This window comes from Garra rufa, chromosome 16 (assembly GCF_049309525.1).
Source record: "Garra rufa chromosome 16, GarRuf1.0, whole genome shotgun sequence".
NCBI lineage: Eukaryota > Metazoa > Chordata > Actinopteri > Cypriniformes > Cyprinidae > Garra > Garra rufa.
In genome coordinates this window covers 42,779,036-42,804,684 of record NC_133376.1, presented here as the reverse complement: position 1 = coordinate 42,804,684, position 25,649 = coordinate 42,779,036, and the positions used below count along the sequence as shown (strand labels likewise).

Below are 25,649 nucleotides of genomic sequence, written 5' to 3'. Positions count from 1 at the left end.
TCCAATGTTACTTAGGTGTGAAAATATATCTTTTTTTTTATAAAAAAATAAAAAAATTAAATTAAATAAAAACTAGAAGTTTTAGATTTAAAAAAATAGAAGCTTTTCTAAAAATAAATTGAATATCAAATATAGTAAAATCAGTAATATTGTAAAATATTATTACAATTTAAAATAGTTGTTTTCTATGTGAATATATTGTAAAATGTAATTTGTTTTGTGTGATTGAAGCTGAATTTTCAGCATCATTATACCAGTCTTCATTGGTAAAATATTGTAGTTACTGATCATTGTATATTTCCATAAATTAGAGAAAATTATTTCATCATCAAATGTAATTTATTTCTGTGACAAAAGCTTTTCAATTTTCAATCTTCAGTGTTATTTGATAATACATTGCTTCAGGATACTCTAAAAATGTTTAAGTTCAAAACAGAATTAATTTGAAATAGAATTTTTTTGTAACTTCATAAATGTCATTGTTTGTTGAGTTTAATGCATCCTTTGCAACATTATTGGTAGTGTACATTTTACATTACAATATCTAAATATCTAAATAAATGTACCATGGTAATACAAAGGTTTTTAGGACATTTATCATCACCAAAAAACAAATATATCAATCAATACAAAAATAAAAATCCAAAATATACCACGATATTATCAATGTAATTTTAATGAGCATATGCTAATCATTTATCATAACATCTTATATCAAAGTACTTTAATACGCTAGCACTAAAGTACTTTTTCAAGAGATAGTACGATAGCAAAACCCTCAGAAAAAAGTACAAAAGTTGTCATTGCGGCAGTACGCTTTGAAAACATTTAGGTACAAATATGTATATGTTAAGTAATGTGTAGTTTTAAAGGAACAGTTCAGAGAAAATGTTGAATTCTGTCATAATTTGCTCATCCTCAATGTTTTCGATACTTGTATGAGTTTCTATCTTCTGTTGTACACAAAAGAAGATATTCTGAAGAATGTTGGCAACCAAACAGTTGACGGTAGCCATTGACTTCCATTGTATTTTTTTCCAAACTATGGAAGTCAATGGCTACCGCCAACAGTTTGGTGACCAAACATTCTTCAGAATACCTTCCTTTGTCTTCGACAGAAGAAAGAAACTCACATAGGTTTGAAAACACTTGAAGGTGAGTATATAACAGACCTTGAATTTTTGTGTGAACTATCCCTTTAAGAATCTACTTTGCACCCTTTTGGGATAAATTAGGTATGAAGGTGTGTTTTTAAATGATTAATTACTTTAATAAAAACAATAATTATGTACACAAAATACTGACATGTACTATATATAGTGTATTTTAGTGTATCCCATGTGTAATGGCAAATGTGGTGCTGAAATATACCTGCGTACACCACTATTCCAGCTGCGTCATCAGTATTTTTCACCGTGCAGCCGCGCAGCAGAAGACTATCGATGCCGAAGCCCGTTCTCCTCTTATCAGGCCTCTCCCTGTGACATCAAACACAGCATCTTCCTTAGTCACCCAGACTAATTACCTCAGAGCGAGCCACGTGAGCAACGGGCCCGTCTTTCAATGGAGGAGCAGGATAAAAGCTTTATAATGCCTGGGAACATCAGAATCATCTCTCAGCGTGATAACCCAGTTAATATGGCTGCAACGGGACAAAAAAGGGGCCAAATCTGTTTTACAGCCTACTTCATGCCCTGGATGTGTGGGGAAACTTTGCAACGGGGATTTAAAGGAATAGCTCACCCTCATATATTCACCCCCATGCCATCCGAGATGCAGATGAGTTTGTTTCTTTATCAGATTTGGAGAAATGTAGCATTGCATCGCTTGCTCCATTGGAGTGAATGGGTGCCGTCAGAATGAGAGTCCAAACAGCTCATAAAAACATCACAATAATCCACAAATAATCCACACCACTCCAGTCCATCAGTTAACATCTTGTGAAGCCAAAAGCTGCAAGTTTGCAGGAAACAAATCCATCAACAAGACATTTTTAACTTTAAACAGCACTTTAGGCCAAAATATAAGTCCAAAATCCATAATAAAAAAGTTGACGGTACCCATTGACTCCCACGGTATTTATTTGTCATTCTCTGCAAGTCTATGGCTACCGTCAACTGTTTAGTCACCCATGTTCTCTAAAATATCTTTTTGTGTGCATGTTCAACAGAAGTAAGAAACTCATACAGGTTTGGAATGACATAATGAGTAAATGACAGAATTTAGATTTTTGGGTGAACTGTCACTTTAAAAATGTCTTAATAATGGACTCATTTATTACGAACACACAACTTTTGGCTTCTCGAGATGTTAACTGATGGACTGGAGTGGTGTGGGTTACTAGGGTGCAGCCGTGGCCTAACGGTTAGAGAGTCGGACTTGTAACCCAAAGGTTGCGGGTTTGAGTCTCAGGTCTGGCAGGGATTGTAGGTGGGGGGAGTGAATGTACAGCTCTCTCTCCACCCTCAATATCACGACTGAGGTGAGTTCCTTGAGCAAGGCACCGAACCCCCAACTGCCCCAATAGCTGCCCACTGCTCCGGGTGTGTGTTCACTACTGTGTGTGTGCACTTGGATGTGTTAAATGCAGAGCACAAATTCCTAGTATGGGTCACCATACTTGGCCTCACTTCACTTCCGTTCCTTGTGGGTTATTATGATGTTTTTATCAGCTCTTTGGATTCTGACGGCACCCATTCACTGCAAAGGATGCGATAAACACACAAAAAGGGGCCAAATCTGTTGTACAGCCTACTTCATGGCCTGGATGTGTGGGGAAACTTTGCAACGGGGATTTAAAGGAATAGCTCACCCCAAAAAATTAACATTGGATGAAAATATTCTCACCCTCAGGCTATCTGAGATGCAAATAAGTTTGTTTCTGCATTAGATTTGGAAAAACGTAGCATTGCATCACTTGCTCACCATTGGAGTGAATGGGTGCCGTCAGAATGAGAGTCCAAACAGCTGATAAAAACATCACAATAATCCACAAATAATCCACACCACTCCAGTCCATCAGTGAAGCATCTTGTGAAGCCAAAAGCTGCAAGTTTGCAGGAAACAAATCCATCATCAAGACCAAGACGTTTTAAACTTTAAACAGCACTGAGTCCAAAATCCATGATAATGCTTCCTCCAGCGGAAAAAGTCCATCTCCTGTTGTCTCTCATATCAAAATCCAGCCACATATTTGTTTAGAGCTGTTTTGAGCGGTTTTGACTTGTAAACGGTGCTTGATCTGTGTAAATTTCTCTCCTGATTCAGACCAGAACCCCTTTTTTTTTTTTTTTTTTATCAGAGAAAGCGCTATTATGGATAATGGACTTTTCCATTATGGTTTTCACTTGTCTAGAAAATCCTTCTTGATTTAAGAATTTTTTGATATTTTGGCTGGAAACAAGAGTAAAAAATCTAAGTAAGAACAGCATTTTACTGATGAACTAAAGTGGTGTGGATTATTGTGGATGTTTTTATCAGTTGTTTGGACTCTCATTCTGACGGCACCCATTCACCTCAAAGGATGCGATGCATTATCAGCAGATTTGTATTTTGTGCTGAACTATTCCTTTAATTCTCATGCTGGTGTTCTCTACTAAAACCCATTTGTAACCATTCAGGTAGAGGTTACATCCATGACCTTTGACCTTTACCCATCATTTTAGATGACTGTCCTCTATAAATGTGGCGTTTATTATTTATAACGGCATAAATTCAACATGGCTGATGAAAGTGCTCGTGCATCATGCTCTGAAATATTTACCATGACTTTCTATCGCAGCAGACAGATTGTACCTCTCACAAGAAAATTGGTAATGGTGATACACTTGCTTTTAAGTAAAGGAGAAACATTAATATGTTTTCCTTTGTGATGCATCAGCAGGTTTAAGCAGTTTCCCTGTTTGGGGAATGACAAACAAATGCTGTTCATTGGTGTGGATCTGACAAAAGAGGCAGTCACGATGGAGTCGTGATGTAGTTAATCGTGCATGAAATTGAGTGATTTGACTGAAATTGATTTTAGATACTCACACATAACCTTTGAACAGGTTGAGGTTGTTGTTGGGGTTTTCACACACTACGGTACTGTCGAATGTTTGAGGTTGGAAAGGTTCACCCTGAAACACAAGAAAAACATGAAAGGATGTTTTTTCTCCTTCTGTATCCTCATTTTTTGAATGATATGTGACCCTGGACCACAAAACCAGTCATAAGGTTAAATTTTACAAAACTGAGATTTATACATCATTTGAAAGCTCAATAAATAAGCTTTCTATCGATGTATGGTTTGTTAGGATAGGACAATATTTGACCGAGATACATCTGTTTGAAAATCTGGAATCTGAGGGTGCAAAAAAATCAAAATACTGAGAAAATCACCTTTAAAGTTGTCCAAATTAGGTTCTTAACAATGCATTTTACAAAACAAAAATTACATTTTGATATATTTACAGTAGGAATTTTACAAAAAAATCTTCATGGAACATGATCTTTACTTAATTTCCTAATGATTTTTGGCATAAAAAAAATCTAAAATTTTAATGCAATGTATTTTTGGCTATTGCTACAAATATACCCCAGCGACTTAAGACTGGTTTTGTGCTCCAGGGTCACATATAATAATTTGAACTGACTAGCTAGGGTTGTACAACAAGTAGTGCTGCTGTTGACGGTAAAACTACACGTGGCAAATTGAGCCGTCATCAGCACATGAGCACAATAAATGTCAACGAGTCTTTCCTGTATGTGTTCAAAGACGGAGTGCTTTGTGTGTCACTCAGAATTGTATGACAGGAATGTAAGTGTTTGGGAGTTGTCAGTTATCTATTACACTAGAACACTTAGTTGTCTTTTACACAATCACAGAGTTACGCTTTATGAACTTCTGAGTAGGTGGATCTGTATAATGAAACGTCAGTCAAAGACTAAGGTATAAAAACATTAAAAGATAGTGATTTAAAAAAAAAAAAAAAAATTCTGACTTAAAGTTACTTTTATTCAACCAGCAAGTTTCTTTTGGCCGGAAATGACACAGGCTTCTCCCAAAAGATAATAAGATGATGTGCAAGAGGCCTCATTGTGGAAAAAAAATATTTCTCAGCTTTTATTTCCATTTGAACAAAAAGTGGCATGTCCAAAATTATTCATACCCTTCTCAATAATAAATAGAAAAGCCTTTATTGGCTATTACAGCAATCAAACACTAACTATATAATTATTTTAATTAAATTATTAAATATATTATTATTATTATTATTATTATTATTATTATTATTATTATTATTTCTATAAAACCATGTTTTCTCAACCAGGGGTCTGGACCCATGACTTAAAATTATTTTAATTTTATTTAAATTCAATAATTGTTATAATTTAAAAAAATATTAAAACATTTATTTTAATTAAATTATTAAAATATATTATTATTATTTCTATAAAACCATGTTTTCTCAACCAGGGGTCTGGACCCATGACTTAAAATTATTTTAATTTTATTTAAATTCAATAATTTTTATAATTGTAAAAAATATTAAAAAAATTATTTTAATTAAATTATTAAAATATATTATTACTATTATTATTATTATTATTATTATTATTATTATTATTTCTATAATACAATGTTTTCTCAACCAGGGGTCTGGGACCCCTATTTTTAAATTCTTATAATTAAATTGTTAAAATAAATTATTATTACTATTACTAACAACAACACATTTAAAAAACAAATTTCAAAACAATTTAAATAAATTATATGTTCTAAGTTCTATGAATATTATATTATAACAGTATATATTTCACTTGATTTAATACTTTACCAACAACATTTAAGAATAAGATTCAGCTGCAAGATTTGTCAATCAATAGGATATTAAGTAAAGATTATGTTCCATGAAGATATTTATAAATGTACAATTTTGTATTTTGTAAATACATCAAAACTTAATTTGATTACTAATATGCATTCATGTAGACAATGATTTTCTCAGTATTTAGATTTTTTTGCACTCTCACTTTCCAGATTTTTAAATAGTTGTATCTCAGCTAAACATTGCCCCATCCTAACAAACCGTACATCAGTGGAAAGCTTATTTATTCAAATTCAATAAAAAATGACCCTGAAGACTGTTTTTGTGGTCCAGGATCACATTTAGACTTCAGCACTCTTACCAAAGTAGAAAAGCCTGGCACCACCTTCCTCTGTTTGAGGTTGGTCTCTCCGTCCAGATTGGCTGTTTCCATGTGACACACTCCATTAGGGTCGGACGTGTGCAGGAGCAGGATGTCAGCTGGGATGATCTCATTAGAGAGCACTCTCACAAAATCCCCCACGCGGACATCCTTCCATCTCCTCTTCACGAAACACATCTGCTTCCTGTGAGAAGACCAGAATTAATGCCTCATACGGACCTCTTCTCATGCATTGTGGGCTTACGCTGTCTGTGTAGTACATATAAATGCACAGACACACTCAGACACCATCAGTATGGGGATGAATACATGGATGTAGACAGCATAGCATATGTATTCAAAACGAATGATCGCTTGCAGTGCTTGCAATTTTCGTTCATTACTGATTACCAATGACAAAAATTGCATGATGAAGGAGAATAATGGTCATAAAATGATCCTCAAACACTGACACCAGACCATTAGACTTAAACAGAACTGAATTTAAATACACATGATAATAAGCATCAAATGAACAACCAATTAACTAAGAAAAGATCAGTAAGATTTTTAATGTTTTAAAGAAGTTTCTTATGCTCAAAACTGTGTTCATTTGATTAAAAATACAAAAAATAATGTAATATTGTGAAATAATATTATGATGCAAAACAATGTTTTAATGTACATTAAAATGTGATTTATATCTTTAATTAAAGTCTAATTAAAGTCTAATATGTGCTGCTTAATTTTTTTTTTTTTTTTTTTTTTTTTTGGAGCCTGTGATATTTTATCAGGATTCTTTGATCAATAAAAGTTTAAAAAGAACAGCATTTATTTAAAATTATTTACATTGTTAGAAATATAAAGATTTATATTCTTAATAACTGATGTTCTTTTTAACCTCGTCAAAGAATCCTGAAAAAAGAATCACAGGTAAAAAAAAAAAAAATGTTTTCAACATTGATAATTCTAATAATAAATCAGCATATTAGAATGATTTCTGAAGTGACACTTAATACTGGAGTAACAGCTGATGAAAAAAAAAATCAGCTTTGCATCACAGGAATAAACTAGATGAAAAAGACAAGACTAACTTTAAGCTGGAACCAGAAAGTTAAAAAAAAGTTTTGATTACATTTGACGGTTTTCAGTCTGAAATAGTTTGAAGTTTAAAGTAAGCTTAAATATTAATGGATAGATAGATAGATAGATAGATAGATAGATAGATAGATAGATAGATAGAAGTTACTAGCATGTTTCTAGCATGACTAGCATTTTGCTAGCATGTTTACAGCATGATTAACATGTTACTAACATGTTGCTAGCATGATTAGCAAGTAACTAGCATGTTGCTAGCATAATTAGCATGTTGCTTGCATGTTGCTAACATGATTTTATCATGGTTAGCATGTTAATAGCTTGTTTGCTAGCATGTTACTAACGTGATTAACATGTTGCTATCATTATTTTATTACGATTTACATGTTATTAGCATGTTTTAACATCATTTGCAAGTTACTAACATGTTGTTAGCATGATTAGCATGTCACTAGCATGATTGTATCATGATCAGCATGTCGCTAACATGTTGTTACCATAATTAGCATGTTGCTAGCATGATTTTATCACAATTAGCATGTTACTAGCATGTTGTTAGCATGATTAGCATGTTACTAGCATGATTTTATAATGATCAACATGTTGCTAACATGTTGTTACCATAATTTGCATGTTGCTAACATGATTTTACCACAATTAGCATGTTACTAGCATGTTGTTGCCATGATTAGCATGTTACTTGCATTTTGCTAGCATGATTTTATCATGATCAGCATGCTAGTATGTTGTTACCATAATTTGCATGTTGCTAGCATTTTGCTAACATGATTTTATCATAATTACCATGTTACTAGCATGTTGTTACCATGATAAGTCTAGTAGCTAGTCGCATGTTGGTTGCATGATTCTAACATAATTAACATGTTTCTAACATGATCAGCACGTTACTAGCATGTTAGCATGATTAGCAAATTTATTAGCATGTTGTTATCATGATTAACAAGTTACTAGCATGTTGTTAACATGATTCTAGCATGATTAGCATGTTACTAGCATGTTGCTAACATGATTTTATCATGATTAGCATGTTACTAACTTGTGTGCTAACATGAAATTATGGTAACAACATGTTAGCAACATGCTGATCATGATAAAACCATGCTAGTAACATGTCATTAGCATGTTGCTAGCATGTTTTTATCACAATTAACATGTCATTAGCATGTTGATAGCATGTTTTTTATCATGATTAACATGTCGTAAGCATGTTGCTAACATGTTTTTATCACGATTAACATGTCATTCGCATGTTGCTAGCATGTTTTTATCACGATTAACATGTCATTAGCATGTTGATAGCATGTTTTTTTATCACGATTAACATGTCATTCGCATGTTGCTAGCATGTTTTTATCACGATTAACATGTCATTCGCATGTTGCTAGCATGTTGGTTAACGTGATTTTAACATAATTAGCATGTTTCTAATATGATCAGCATGTTACTAGCATGTTAGCATGATTCTAGCATGATTAGAAATTTGTTAGCATGATTAAGAATTTACTAGCATGTTAGCATGATTCTAGCATGATTGGGAATTTGTTAGCATGATTAACTAATTACTAGCATGTTAGCATGATTAGCATGTTACTAGCAAGTTTATAAGCAAGTTAGTTTGAATGAGTTCAAATGTATTAGAAATATAACATAGAAGGGATTCAAGGGATTGTGGGAGTTTGAATAGTGTTGATCATTTGAACATTCCGTCAATGTAAATCTATGGGATTTTTCCCAGTTTTAATCACCATTTTTAAGAAAACAGTAAGTCTGATCAATTAGAAAAGATACAGCAGCTGGAGTCAGATCAGTCTGAAGATCTGGGCTGAGTTTGGAGTTTGTAGAGTTAAAGCTCTAGGAGGGGGAGCACTCAGAAATTTTAGTCTCAGAAGAATAATAATATTAAGTTTAAATAGCATTTCAGTGAGTTTTTCTCAAGCCAACTTAATTATATTTTAAAGTATATCAAAATAAAAAACATTATTTTATATTGTATTAACATTTTGCAATATTACCATTTTTTCTGTATTTTTGATTAAATAAATGCACATCTTTAAAAAAACATTAAATGTCTTACAGATCTCAAACTTTTGAACAGAAGTGTGCATACACACATCTATAGCCTATACACACACATACACAGTATATATAAACTACCAGGCATCTTGATCTCCAGGTTTTTGAGTATGCATAACCGGCTTAAAATTTACATTTTAAGCCATGCTTTTACAATAAAACTAGATGAGTTTGCATTTTGCGGTGTCTCAATGTCAGCTGTCAACAAAGAGCAAATAGCTGAAGAATCCTGGAGTCGCTCTGTGAGCGTCAGGTATGCTGTTCTACAGGAATATCTGGGTTGGGTGGGTTCTTTACTGACTGACGGCTCTTCAGCGTCACAGTCACACCTCACACACAAAGCTGACGTACAACAGAGGAGCGATTTTAAACAGAACTTCAGGGTGGAGCTCCTGTGTTTTCCTAAAATAGCTGTGAAGTTGCACAGAAGCATTTTGACATTTCATTTAATGGTTTGGCAAGCAGCGAAGTCTGGCTTAATCTCACAGGTCGTGTTTCAGCCCAAAAACAGAAGAATAAAATACTAAATAATAATAATTATTGTTATTAGGGATGCACTGAAATGAAACTTTTTGTGTTTGTCCCCCATGTATTTTGCCAATTTCTTAACCATTGCATTAATTAAATAGCCAATATTTGCATTTAACAGTTTTGTCTTGCTTTTCAAAGAAAAAAATCAACTATAAAACAATTTAAAAAAATATTTAACACTGAACATTTTTAACATTCCAGTAGACATTATAGCTAGAATAAGTTAGTAAAATAATACTCTTTGGTCATTTTTAAGACACCCTTCTTGAATCAGGCATGTGTTTTTAACGTACAAATAAATGAGCAAAGGAGAATGTTTTATTAAATATATTAATAGAGCTGTTGTAATGATTGTTATCATTATTTTTGCCTCTTGACTTGGCATTTATACATCATCTGAAAGCTGAATAAATAAGCTTTGTTATTTAATAACAAAATATGGTTTGTTAGGATAGGACCTAATATTTGGCCAAGACACAACTATTTGAAAATCTGGAATCTGAGGGTGCAAAAAAATCAAAATACTGAGAGAATCGCCTCTAAAGTTGTTCAAATGAACTTCTTAGCAATGCATATTACTAATCAAAAATTAAGTTTTGATATATTTACGTTACAAAATTTACAAAATATCTTCATGGAACATGATCTTTACTTAATATCCTATTGATTTTTGGCATAAAAGAAAAACTGATCATTTTGACCCATACAATGTATTTTTGGCTATTCCTACAAATATACCTGTGCTACTTAAGACTAATTTTGTGGTTCAGGGTCACATTTATACATCATCTTAAAGCTGATTAAATAAGCTTTCCACTGTACGGTTTTATTGGCTGAGATGCATCTATTTGAAAATATGGATTTTAAGGGTGCAAAAAAAAAAAAAAAAAAAAAAAATCTAAATCAAAATACTGAGAAAATCGCCTTTAAAGTTGTTCAAATGAACTTCTTAGCAATGCATATTACTAATCAAACATTAAGTTTTGATATATTTACGTTACAAAATTTACAAAATATCTTCATGGAACATGATCTTTACTTAATATCCTATTGATTTTTGGCATAAAAGAAAAACTGATCATTTTGACCCATACAATGTATTTTTGGCTATTCCTACAAATATACCTGTGCTACTTAAGACTAATTTTGTGGTTCAGGGTCACATTTATACATCATCTTAAAGCTGATTAAATAAGCTTTCCACTGTACGGTTTTATTGGCTGAGATGCATCTATTTGAAAATATGGATTTTAAGGGTGCAAAAAAAAAAAAAAAAAATCTAAATCAAAATACTGAGAAAATCGCCTTTAAAGTTGTTCAAATGAACTTCTTAGCAATGCATATTACTAATCAAACATTAAGTTTTGATATATTTACGTTACAAAATTTACAAAATATCTTCATGGAACATGATCTTTACTTAATATCCTATTGATTTTTGGCATAAAAGAAAAACTGATCATTTTGACCCATACAATGTATTTTTGGCTATTCCTACAAATATACCTGTGCTACTTAAGACTAATTTTGTGGTTCAGGGTCACATTTATACATCATCTTAAAGCTGATTAAATAAGCTTTCCACTGTACGGTTTTATTGGCTGAGATGCATCTATTTGAAAATATGGATTTTAAGGGTGCAAAAAAAAAAAAAAAAAATCTAAATCAAAATACTGAGAAAATCGCCTTTAAAGTTGTCCAAATGAAGTTCTTAGCAATGCATATTACTAATCAAACATTAAGTTTTGATATATTTACGTTACAAAATTTACAAAATATCTTCATGGAACATGATCTTTACTTAATATCCTATTGATTTTTGGCATAAAAGGAAAATAGATAATTTTGACACACACAATGTATTTTTGGCTATTCCTACAAATATACCTGTGCTACTTAAGAATGGTTTTGTGGTCCAGGGTCACATTTATACATCATCTGAAAGCTGATTAAATAAGCTTTCCACTGTATGGTTTGTTTGGCTGAGATGCATCTATTTGAAAATATGGATTTTAAGGGTATACAAAAAAAAAAAAAAAAAAGTTGTCCAAATTAAAATCTTAGCAATGCATATTACTAATAAAAAATAACTTTTGATATATTTACGGTAGTTAATTTACAAAATATCTTTATGGAACATAATTTTAACCCATCCACTGTATTGTTGCCAATTGCTACAAATACACCCGTGCTACTTTCGACTAGTTTTGTCATTCAGGGTCACTGCCAGGCAAATCATTCCCACTAAACACCCCCTTTTCCTTCATGCAAATACCATAAAATGAAGACAATTAACTAATTATGATGTTTTAACTAATAAAACGGCTGACAAAAGAATATTAGCTCCGCAAATCAGACAAGACTACTGCCGTTTTGTGCCAAGCAAGCATTTCTCTGAATGAAGTGTCTGATGTCTGTTCCTGATAGTGGCGTGAGATAAATCTTGCGAGGATCTCTCGCTCCTCCAGAAGGACTCTGCGTTTGCGGTCTGTGATTAGCGAGACGTCTATTTCTGGCATTTAACTGTCAGTCAAAATGTGTGAGTGTGAAAAAATGATGATGTGTGAGACAAACACCTGCTCGTGAATACTCTATCTTTGAACGAGAGACAACACCTCGTAGCATTTCAGTGCAAACGCGTTGCAACAAAAACACCATCTTTAAAGTCAAGTTCAAATATGATTATTCACACCAGGCATTTTACAATAACAACTCACCATAATCAAATCATAATCACAATCACTGCTACTGTCTGGGATGTGTGTTATTGAACTCGAGTGTTTCTGGTTTGTATTCACAGCGAACAAGTAGATGCATCCAAACTCTTTTGCGTGCAATGCATTTCAAATCTAATCCACCAATATATCTGCATTCCTTACAGTAAAGGGCATACATTACATTAAGACACACACAGTATGTGGGAAAGGTGCATGCATGCACACAAGCGCAACCATTTCTACAAGGTCGACGTGACTCAACAGGAAGGGAGGCATTAGTTACACTGCATCCTACTCACATTTTTGTGATACAAGCGCATGCCGTGTCAAACGTCAAAACTCGCGCATGCCAATCTGAGTCAGCTGACCTGGCAGCTATCTGTTGAAGTTTGCCATTGTTTGCAGCAGATGTGTTTCTTAATGCAAGTTTGGGGGCAGTGTGTTCTATCGCAAGGAGAGGGATCTATAAATAACTACCTGCCACACTCTTGACAATTCTTCCTGCATCCCTCCTCCACACCAACTGCCCCTCTCCTCTCCATACATATGTCCAGAAGCCTGATTACAGACTGCAAGCCAAAACCTGCCTTTTATTAAGGGTGTTTGGTAAAGCATGCACCACTATTATTGTTGCCAGGGCTGTCATTCCCATTCAAACTGAGAGAGCAAGAGAGAGCAAACATCTAAAATGTTAGGTTCAAATATGCAAATGAGCCCTTATTTAATGAAATATGCACTAATTTGCATACATTTCTAGTACAAAAATATAAACACTGAATGAAGTCAGTTTAAAAAAAAATCTTGTTTAATTTTTTGACATATTAGAGTCAAATGTTTTCACTGAGGGGATGTTTAAAAAACTTCAAACAGACAGAAAACTTTTTTTTTTTTTTTTACCATTTTTGGAGAATAAAATGCATAAAATCAATATAATTACATATGAACAAATCCCTCTGTAAAAACCTTCAGGATATAGACAGGAATAAAAATGTCAAGTTTGGTGTGTGTAAGTGCTACTGAAGTGGAGATTTATGGCTCAGTGTAGAAGAAAAAAACTCATTTTGGGAAAATAGCCTTTAAAATATGTATTGTAATTGAAATCTATTGACACAAATAGATAAAGTGCTATAAAGGAAAGACTTAACAGTGTCTTTTGGGTGTTTTCTTTCCACTAGTCTGAAGAAACAATTTATAAAAAAGCAAAAAGCACAAAATCGCAAATTTGACAAGTGCATGAAAAAGTGTGTTTTTGCCTGCAGTGTTTCCTCTTAAATGATTTTAAAAAATTTAAAATATGTTTACATCTGATAATTATACAATAATAATCATAAAATGACATATTTAATCAAAAATGCAACATCCTTATGGGAGCCTTTTAAGGAAATAGTTGCCCCCAAAAAACCTTACTGTAAATCTGCTCACCCTCAGGCCATCCAACTTGCAGATGAGTTTGTTTCTTCATCAGATTTGGAGAAATGTAGCATTGCATCACTTTCTCACCAATGGATCCTCTAGAGTGAATGGGTGCCGTCAGAAAGAGAGTCCAAACATCTGATAAAAACATCACAATAATCCACAAATAATCCACACCACTCCAGTCCATCAGTTAACGTCTTGAGAAGACAAAAGCTGTGTTTGTAAGAAACAATTTTTTTATTATTAAGACATTTAACTTTTAACCATTGCTTCTGGCCCAAATAATCTATAATAACACTTTCTTTAGTTTTAGATCTGTGCATATATTTTTTTCCTGATAGAGTACAGATAGAGTAGTTGTATTTATGCAATGGTGTTTCACCACAATTTGAAGTTAAAATGTCTTCATGGATTTTTTTTTTTCTTTTGTCTCAAGATGTCAATGGACTGGAGTGGTGTGATGTTTTTATCAGCTGTTTGGACTCTCATTCTGACGGCACCCATTCACTGTAGAGGATCCGTTGGTGAGCAAGTGATATAAGGAAATTTACAGTCTTAAAAAAAAGTGCCAGAAATGTCACTAATGACCTCTCAAAAATTAGGGACCCCTCAAAAGTTTGGGATCAAATAGATTTTTTTTAAGTCTCTCATGCTCATCAAAGTTTCACCTATTTGATCAAAATACTATACATTTTTTAATTATTTTAATATATTTAAAAATATAATTTATGTGATGCAAAGCAGAAATTTAATCGGCCATTACTCCAGTCTTCAGTGTCACATGATCCTTCAGAAATCATTCTAATATGCTGATTTATTACTTTCATTAGCAATTGTGCTTAAACTTTTTTGGGGAACTTGTGATACTTTTTCCCGGATTCTTTGATGAATAAAAAGCTAAAAAGCTAAGCATTTATTCATAATAGAAATATAAGTATTTACTGTCACTTTTTGTCAATTTAACACATCCTTGCTGAATAAAAGTTTTAATTTATTTCAAAAAGAGAAAGAAAGAAAAAAAAAACACTGACCCCAAACTTTGAACATGATGTTTAAAGTTTTCTATTTTAAATAAATAATGTTCATTTTAATGTTTTATTTAAAGAATCCTGAAAAAGGTATAACAGGTTCCAAAAAATAAAACTGAACACAACTGTTTCTAAAACTGATAATAAATCAGCATATTAGAATGATTTGTGAAGGATCGTGTGATACTGAATACTGGAGTAATGATGCTGAAAATTCAACTTTTTAAATGTTCATGTATGTTAATATAGAAAAACATTGTTCTACATCATAATATTTCACAATAGTCATTTTTTTCTGTCTTTTTGATCAAATGAACACAGCCTTGATGAGCATAAGAAACCTCTTCAAAAACAAAATATTAAAAATCTCTTTAAAAAATAGGTGCAAGATGCCACTGACTGTCTTCAGAAAGTGTATGAAGTCCTGTTTACTAAACAAAAGTGAGCACTAGCTACTTATTTTCTTGAATATTTCACAGTAGTAAAAATGCTCAGCAGGAGTGAATTAAACAGCCAAGACGGAATAAGCATCGCTTTGTCTGCCCTGAGCTGTTTTAATGAAAGGGGGTATGACTACGTGTGTGAACAATGTTATAAAACTCTCTCCCTTTGGGGTAGAATAGGAACTAATCAATCATAACCGCTGGAGGAAAGCACCACAGTTCATTCAAGTCCAATATGGGAGGGAAACGTGCACATTACAAGCATTAGCAACACTGTACAGCGTAAAACCGTGTGAAGTATTAGATTAGCGTAATGATTTTGTTGCTTTCAGACAGAAGGTCCCCTTGTGGAGCCGGTGGAACGAGGGATTGTCTGGCTGCTGGGAACCGTTTGAAATCGAATTGTTTATTTACGGCTATGAAAATCCAGCATGATAAAGCAATGTCATAAAGGAAGGAAAGCGGATGAAAACATCGCCGTGCGTCTTGGTGCATGAGCACAGCAGATGTTGCTTGTACATTTATTCTCTTGCTAGACTTAAAAACATTTCACTCGCTAAATGCAGGGTATTTAAGGAATATCACATGATACATACAATGCTTTTATAGTGCAACAGTTCAGTACACAAGTAGTTTGTATTAAACTGTTTACATTTTAGACGCTATAATCTGTTTTTGCCTGGCAAATTAAAATAGTTTGAAACAAAGCCATACTGAAACAAAACATAGCAGAGGTGTTTCAGTTCTGAACGAATCAGCAAATCGGTTAAGTGAATTATTCAATGACTCATTCATATCAATTGGTTTTTGAACAAATTGGTTGAATTAAAGGTTCACTGAATCAGTTATAAAGACATGTTAGCATCATTAGCAAGTTCCTAGTATGTTGCTATCATAATTAGCTAGTTAACAAGCTACTAGCATGTTTCTAACCTGTTTCTAATATGATTAAAATGCTATTAACATGTTTCTTAAATGATTAGCAAGTTAATAACATGTTTCTAACCTGTTTCTAGTATGATAAACATGTTATTAGCATTTTGCTAACATGTTTTTAACGTAATTGACACGTTACTAGCATGTTGCTAGCATGTTTCTAGAATTATCAACGAGTTACTAGCATGTCAGCCTGATTCTAACATGATTAGCATGTTACCCAGCATCTCAACCTTGTCTAACAAGATTAGCATGTTTCTAGCATAATTAACAAGTTACTATCATGTTGCTAGCATGTTTCTAGCATGATTAGCAAGTTACTAACTTGTTAGCATGTTTCTACCATGATTAACAAGTTACTAGCATGTTTCTAACTTGTCTCTAGCATGATTAACATGCTATTAGCAGGTTTCTAACATGATTAGCAAGATAATAGCATGTTTCTAACCTGTTTCTAGTACGATAAACATGATATTAGCATGTTGCTAGCATGTTTCTAGAATGATCAACGAGTTACTAGCATGTTAGCTTGATTCTAGCATGATTAACTAGTTACTAGCATGTTAGCTTGATTCTAGCATGATTAACATGTTGCTTACCTGATTAGCATGTTGCTAGCCTGTCTCTAACATGATTAGCATGTTACTAGCATGTTAACCTTGTCTAACATGATTAGCATGTTTCTATCATGTTGCTAGCCTGTTTCTAACGTGATTAGCGTGTTGGTAACATGTTTCTAGCATGATTAACAAGTTACTAGCATGTTGCTAGCATGTTTCTAGCATGATTAGCATGTCAAACTGTTTAAATACACCATAAGATACACTCTACAAAAGTTTTCACCCCCTCAATGAAAGTCTGGTTCAGGAAAATTATAAGCCGGATCAGTTCGAAAAAATATAGCAACCAAAGTCAGACCAGTCTGAAGGTCCGGTCCAAATTTGGTGGTTGTATCTTAAAAGCTCTAGGAGGAGATACACTTTAAAACTTAGTCTTAGAAGATCTAATGATTCCAAATTAAATATTGAACAACTGGAATAAACGGCTTATCCAAGTGTTTCCTGTACCTCACATAGCGTTTAACACCATCATGCAAACCAAACGCTACGCTGCTGGATCTGATCACAGATAGGGTTGCAGAATTGATGTCTCCTCTCCAACTGAACGGGGCTGCGCTAATATCCTTGTGCTGAAATGAAAGAACTTACATCATCAAAAAAAAGCTCACCAAAGGCTCTTCTTCCTATGACAGCTCAAAAAGTTTTGCCGTATCAAAGAAGGATCGGCTCCAGTTCTATAGAGCAGCCATAGAAAGCGTATTAACTTTTTCAATCACACTGTGGAATGGCAACTCCACAGATCAGCAGAGGAAGTTGGAGGACAGTATTGTGCTCCCTGACTCAAAAAGCATTGACTGCCATCTCAAAGCAAGCAGCGAAGGCTTGAAAACTCAAGATTCTACATACAGTAATACCTTACACAATGGCACTCACTGGAAGAATATCCCAAATCTGAATTCCTACACTTTCACTGTAGAAAGTGGTAAACTGCAGTTGTTACTTATGCTTAATTTATACCATAAAACTGCTTTTGTTTGGTATAAATTATGCATTTGGATTGATTCAGTGATGCTTGATAATGTTTTAGACATAAACTAGTTTATTTAGATATTACTATTTTTAGGTTAGCATTTCAGTACATGGATCAGACGAAAAAGGATTTAAGCATAAAAACAATAAGTGTACAACTGCTTTAAAATATTAAATATTAAAAAGTTTTCTGTTTAATTTAATTGCATTTTTGTTTTTGTTTTTACAAATTTCTTTCATACCAAATACTAATTAGTTGCAATTCTACATTTTTAAAAATTGCCACGATCCTAGGTTTTGCCCATTTGTCAATAATAATTGTTTTACTCACTTAAAACACATTAAAATGTAGAATGCTCCCTTATTCTTATGCACAAGTCAGAATAAGCATGTTGTTTGAGTTTTTACATACATATTGTGTTACACTGAATGACTATTGAATTACATTATTTCAACCAAATTTTGACATTTTATTCTCCAAAAACGTATTTGAAACCTTAAAAGTAGACACTTTACTTACATTTAATGTGCTTTCTATGGACATAAAACATAAAACTTTGACGTGGACATCTTAACGTCTTTGATCCACACGTATTTTGTGTGCGCTCTTAAAGGAATAGTTTCCCAAAACTGAAAATTAGCTTAAAATTTACTCACCCTTGAAAAAAAGGGTTTGTTTCTTTATCAGATTTGGAGAAATGTAGCATTCCATCACTTGGTCACCAATGGATTCTTTGCAGTGAATGGGTGCCATCAGAATGAGAGTCCAAACAGCTGATAAAAACATGTTTTCGACTTCAACCATTTCTTCCGGCTAAAATACATGTCCTCTATCTGTAGTATTGCTTTCTCTAGTGAAAACATTTAACCAGAAGAGATGGTTTAAAGATAAAATGCCATAATAATGAATTTGTTTCAGCAGATTTTCACTTTGCAAGATGTTAATTGATAGACTGGAGTGATTACTTGCAGATTATTGTGATGTTTTTAACAGCTGTTTGGACTCCCATTCTGACGGCACCCATTCACAAAAGAGGATTTATTGGTGAGCAACTGATGCAATGCAACATTCCTCCAAATCTATGGAATTTAAAGGTTCCTCATGGAACCATCAAAGCCAAAAGGGGTCACATTTAAGATTACAATTTTTATAAAAGATTATGAAGACAAAGTATGTCTTTTCAAATGCAGAAAATGTTCTTTAGATTTTTAAAATGTCCTTCAAATTGGTTCTTTTAAGAACTGAAAGATTCTTTGGGGAACCAAAAATTGTTCTTTCATGGCATCATTGGAAAAACACAATTTGGGAACCTTTATTTTTAAGTGTAGATGACCATAGTTTTAAAATGCTATAAACAACATTTTTAAATGTGTCTTGCAATTCTGATGTTGCATTCTGTAATTTCTTTGGATGCAATTTCAAAATGTGTTTAGCATGTCAAGAGTGCCATTTTTATGTTGTTTCACTTCACACAATGTTAATTAATGGACTTGAGTGATGTTGATTACTTGTGGATTATTGTAATGTTTTATCAGTTGTTTTGGACTTTCATTCTAATGGCACCCATTCAATGCAGAGGATCCATTTGGTGAGCAACTGAGGCAATGCAACATTACTCCAAATCTATGGAAGTTTTTAAACACTTTAGTACATCCACTATAATGCCACTCCATTTGACATTACATTCTTATAAAAGATTATGGAGACAAAGTACGCCTTTTCAAATACAGAAAGAGTTCTTTATGTCAACACAGGTTCTTAATATTTAAAAAGGGTGAACTGAAAGATTCCAAAACAAAAATGGTTCTTCTATGGCATCATTGTAAAAACACAATTTGGGAACCTTTATTTTTAATTGTAGATGACCATAGATTTAAAATGCTATAAACAACTTTTTAAAATGTGTCTTGCAATTCTGATGTTCCATTCTGTAATTTTTTGGATGCAATTTCTAAATTTGTTGTGCAAACGAACCCTGTTTATTAACATTTAGCATTGCTTTATTATTTGTGGATCATTGCAATGTTTTTATCAGCTGCTTGGACTTTCATTCTGATGGCACCCATTCAATGCAGATGATCCATTGGTGAGCAACTGAGGCAATGCAATATTACTCCAAATCTATGGAAGTTTTTAAACACTTTAGTACATCCACTATCCACTATTTTTATAAAAGATTATGGGGACAAAGTACGCCTTTTCAAATACAGAAAGGGTTCTTTATGTCAAAACAGGTTCTTAATAGTTAAAAAGGGTGAACTGAAAGATTCCTTAGGAAACCAAAAATGGTTCTTCTATGGCATCATTGCAAAAACACAATTTAGCATTCCTTTATTATTTGTTGATTATTGCAATGCTTTTATCAGCTCCTTGGACTCTCATTCTGACGGCACCCATTCACTGCAGAGGATCCCTTGGTGAGCAAGTATTGGAATCGCATGGTCCCATGAGGAACCTCCATGATATCCACAAATAATAAAGCAATGCTAAATGTTAAATAAAGGTCAAAGCCAAAAGGGTCACATTTAAGCCATAAAACACTTCAGTACATCCACTATAATGCCACTCCATTTGACAAGACATTACATTTTTTTTATAAAGATCATAAAGACAAATTCTACCTTTTCTTTGAAATAACATGCACTAATAAAGAACCAAGCCTTAAGAAAGTAGATAAATAAATATGTTCACGATTCATGTTGACATTATGCCTGTTACGCCTGAATAAATATACCCCATCTGTCCAAAACTGAGACATGTTTAAAAACAACAGCCAAACACAAACTGTGAGTAATAGAGATGGCAGAAGAGGTAGCTTTTCTAACACCCCCCCTGGGCACGACAGGCATGTCAGGACAGCAGTGGGTTTGAGTTTGGGACTGACCCGAGCCCGCTCCTGCCCCGTGCCGCTGGGCCACCTGGGCTCCCCGTATGGAAACACTCCGGGAATCACAAAATGGAGCAGCGGCTTAGCTCAAAATAAAATGAAAGAGACTAAGTAACCATGGCAATAAGTGATGGATTTGGAATCTCTTTTGGAAGTAAAAATATGTCTCAGGGTGTACCTGTGACTGCTGCGAAATCTCTCTCTCTCTTTCTCTCTAACCCCTAGTCTCTCAGTCCTTCCACCTCTCAAGTGTGGTGAATTACTCATTTTTTCCCACCAGCTATTCAGTCATTTTAAAATAGATCTAAACGATGCCTCTCCGTCTACCCCTCTGATGCAACGCAGTGATGAGGATCTCGTCAAAACGCACACAATGCGTTGGATGCAAGACATTGTGCAGCTCTTCAAAAGAAGGGGAAAAAAAAATCTCCCACACAAATTTTATTTCTAGGTCAAAAATTCCCATGGGGTTTCGAAACACAGATGAAGTGAAACACAAATTCAAGCGAGCCTGCGCCACGACAGAGCTCACTGAAAGATGGAGAGAGAGGGAGGCAAGAACCAGTGCACAGAGCAAGACACATTTGACTTAGTCACTGTATAGTCACAACAAACTTATTTATTTTATATACTTTATTAAAACCTACACGCATTTTCCAGTGGAATGCACTTAATAGAGGCATTCAGCACAGACAACTAAAGGATTTATGGGCTGCTTCATTGATCTGCACTACAGTGATAAATAATTGTTACGTTAGCCTATCTAAATAAATCCTAAACTCTTGAAAATAAAGATTATTTACTGGCATTCCACGAGGTGCCTTGAACATCTATGGAACTGTTCAAATGCAGAAAAGGTTCATTATAGTCAAAAAAGATTAGATTTTTTAAATGTTCTTCAAAATAGCTCTTTTAAGAACTGTTCACTGAAAGTTTCTTTGGGGATAATTTAGCCAAAAATATATAGCATGGGTCAAAATTATCGATTTTTCTTTTATGGCAAAAATGTTATTGCAAAAAAATTCTAAATTATTTTTTTTGCACTCTCAGATTCCAGATTTTCAAATCGTTGCATCTAGGCCAAATATTGTCCTATCCTAACAAATCAGATCAGATTTCAGATGATGTATAAATCTCAATTTTGAAAAACTGACACTGATTCTTTTGGTACAGGGTCACATATAGGGGTTTCATATATTAAATTAGACAACTGAGGGCCTGTGTTGCCAAGACCACAGTTTTTACCGACAGAATTTGGTTTTAGTCCAAAGCAAAACCCCTCGGGAATGCAGTTTCAACTGAGGAAGAACTGTTTTTGATAGCCAATTCGCCCTGAAAGGCAAATGGGATGGTTTTAGTTATTTAGAGTTCAGTAACAATTGGGCTGGTTTTATTAAGCAGACCTGGCAACCCTGCTGGAGGCCTTTGAGTCAAAACAGATAAGAATCCCTGCACTAAACTAATATGTTAAACTGACAATAATACAGTTATATTATTAACATCAAAATTTAATTTTTGATTAGTAATATTCATTGCTTAGAACTTCATTTGGACACCTTGAAAGGCGTTTTTCTCAAAATAAGAAAAAATAAAATTTCTTTTAAAATAAAATTACAAATAACTTCCCTTCCTCCCTAAACAGAAACACATCGCAAAAATAGTTCAAAAATAAAGGGGCTGGTCACCCCTATGGCTCCAAGATCTCAAACAAACCAAACAAATGTCTTCCAAAACAGGCTAGCATTTGGAACAAAACCCCTCGGGAATGCAGTTTCAACAGAGGTGGGACCAATTTTGATAGCCAATTTTTCCCAAAAGGCAATTGGGATGGTTTTAATTTTTTTTTAGATTTCATTAACAATTGGGCTGGTTTTATTAAGCAGACCTGGCAACCCTGCTGGGGGCCTTTGAGTCAAAACGGATAAGAATCCCTGCACTAAATTAACATGTTAAACTGACAATAATGCAGTTATTATTTTGAGTGAAATAGGATAGGAATCCCAGCACTAAACTAACAATAATACATCATTAATATAAATACTTTATTTCAGTTTAACCGTTCTAACAGATGTGATGTGCAAGCCGTTTACCTGCTGAAGATGTAGCAGGGCATATTGTTGAGCTGTTGGTCATTCTGGTACCTCCGGAAATCCTCCCAACCATCCTTGACAGCGGTCAGCGCCAGGATGATACAAATGGGTATGAGAGCCACCTCCGGCTGGAACGCGTTCACCACCGGGACGAAATTCAAGATGGCCAGGCCCACAAAGTAAATGTTGGCCATACGGTGGAACTGCTCGAATAAGTTCATGGGGATGAAAGACCACAGTCTGTATTTGTTGGTTTTGATGGCGTTGCCCTCATACTGTCGGTTCGGCTGCTCACGCTTCTTCAGATCTTCAAAGGGCAGGTTGGAGACCACCTTCCTGATGGGTCTGTCCGAGTCCCAGTGCCTCGTCCAGCCGTGCCGAAGAAGGGTGAGAGGGTTTGTCCAGGTCATGATGTCTCAGCTAAAATAAACCTCCCCTGCATGACACTTAGAGCTTTAATATAAATCCTGAGGGTCCTCTAAGCCCTCCGGCACAGAACCTGAAACTTCTAAGAAGCTGCCCTGCACGCCTCTCACATCACCTGTATGAGTGAGACTAAAACAGAAGTCAGGGAAAAAGAAAGAAAGAAAGAAAGAAAGAGAGTGAGTGAGAGAGAAAGTGGGTTGAGTCTACACCTGTTCAACTCCCCTGACCGCTCTCTGTGTGAACAAACACCTGTCTGAGGTGAAGGTATGCTGTCAGAGCACCACATGCCACAGGTACAGCAGCTGAATCAAAGCTGCCAATAAAGATTCAGAGACACAACGACACCACCGTGACCCAATTACATTAATGTCAAAAAACAGAAATAAGAGTTGTATCCTCTTATGTTCACTACAGATGCTCAAACTAGCAGTCAAAAGCCTGGGCACACTTGACTGAGCGTGCTTTCATTACTTGCTTATTTAAAAAAAGGCTGGTTCTGAAGGCTGAAGGAGTTATTTCTTAACTACACTCTTTGAAAAAAAAGGTACAAAAGCTGTCACTAGGGAGAATGTTTAAACGATACACTGTAGCTAAAAGGTGAATTAGTTCCATTTTTGTACCTTTTGAAATCCCCAGTGACATTAGTTTAGTTAGCTTTGGTTTGTTTATTATTCTTGATTACAATCGCCATAATTCCAGTTTCATTTCCTAGTTTATTAACTATTAGTCAGTCTGTGATTATGAGTAGTGTTCAAATGTTCCTAAAGGAACAAAGATCATAAACAGGCGTGGAGATACTTTTGTCAGGTGGCAGGAATGTCCATGTGCCCATGCAATCCAGACAAACTTGTTTGATGGCTGATGTCACAATTTCCTGCAGTTTTGTAAAGACCAACATGTCATTTTACCTGAAATGAGAACAACAATTAAAATCCTGTCTATCACCTCCATATATATACACGTCACCCTCGACCACAAAACCAGTCATAAGTGAATATTTAGAAATTGAGATTTATACGTCATCTGAAATCTAAATAAATAGGCTTTCCATTTGTTATGATAAGACAATATTTGGTTGAGATACAACTATATGAAAATCTGCAATCTAAGGGTGCAAAAAAAAAAATATTGACAAAATCACCTTTAAAGTTGTTCAAATTAAGTTCTTAGAAATGGATATTACTAATCAAAAATTAAGTTTTGATATATTAACGGTAGGAAATTTACAAAATATCTTCATGGAACATGATCTTTACTTAATATCCTAATGATTTTTGGCTTAAAAGATAAATCGATCATTTTGACCCATACAATGTATTTTTGGCTATTGCTACAAATATACCATCGCCAAGCAGCTTGGTGAGAAGGTGACAATAGTTGGTGCGAATAATCACAAATGGAAGAAATGCAAAATAACTGTCAATCTCCCTCGGTCTGGGGCTTCATGCAAGATCTCACCTCGTGGAGTTTCACCGATCATGAGAACGGAGAGGAATCAGCCCAGAACTACACGGAAGGATCTTGTAAATGATCTCAAGGCAGCTGGGACCATAGTCACCAAGAAAACAATTAATAACACACTATGCCATACATGACTGAAATCCTGCAGCGTCCACAAGGTCCCTCTGCTCAAGAAAACACACGTACAGACCTGTCTGAAATTTGCCAATGAACATCTGAATGATTCAGAGGAGAACTGAGTGAAAGTGTTGTGGTCAGATGAGACCAAAATGAGCTCTTTGGCATAAACTCAACTCACCGTGTTTGGAGGAGGAGGAATGCTGCCTATGACCCCAAGAACACCATCTCCACTGTCAAACATGGAGGTGGAAACATGCTTTGGGGAAGTTTTTCTACTAAGGGGACAGGACAACTGCTACGCATCAAAGGGAGGATGGACCATCAAATCTTGGGTGAGAACCATTGAAAATGGGTCATAGATGGGTATGACAATGACACAGCATGAAAATGACCAAAAACACAGCCAAAGCAACAAAGCAGTGGCTCAAGAAGAAGCATATTAAGGTCCTGGAGTGGCCTAGCCATTCTCCAGATCTTAATCCCATAGAAAAGGAGGGAGGGAGGGAGGGTGAGGGGAACTGAAGGTTCGAGTTGCCGAACATCAGCCTTGAAACCTTAATGACTTGGAGAGGATCTGCACAGAGGAGCGGGACAAAATCCCTCCTGAGATGTGTGCAAACCTGGTGGCCAACTACAAGAAA

The 25,649-nt window shown here is 34.6% G+C and overlaps 1 protein-coding gene across 1 annotated transcript in view; it reads right to left on the bottom strand.

Moving 5' to 3' along the window:
• atp10b (ATPase phospholipid transporting 10B) overlaps positions 1-23,411 on the bottom strand; it is a 100,282-nt gene extending 76,871 nt beyond the window's left edge. The window contains exons 1-4 of the mRNA XM_073820261.1: positions 23,002-23,411; positions 6,172-6,376; positions 4,033-4,118; positions 1,372-1,478 (exon numbers count right to left, since the gene is read on the bottom strand). Coding sequence (XP_073676362.1) covers positions 1,372-1,478; positions 4,033-4,118; positions 6,172-6,376; positions 23,002-23,411 — 808 coding nt within the window. The remainder of the gene's footprint in view (positions 1-1,371; positions 1,479-4,032; positions 4,119-6,171; positions 6,377-23,001) is intronic.
• Between the last annotated feature and the right edge of the window lie 2,238 nt (positions 23,412-25,649).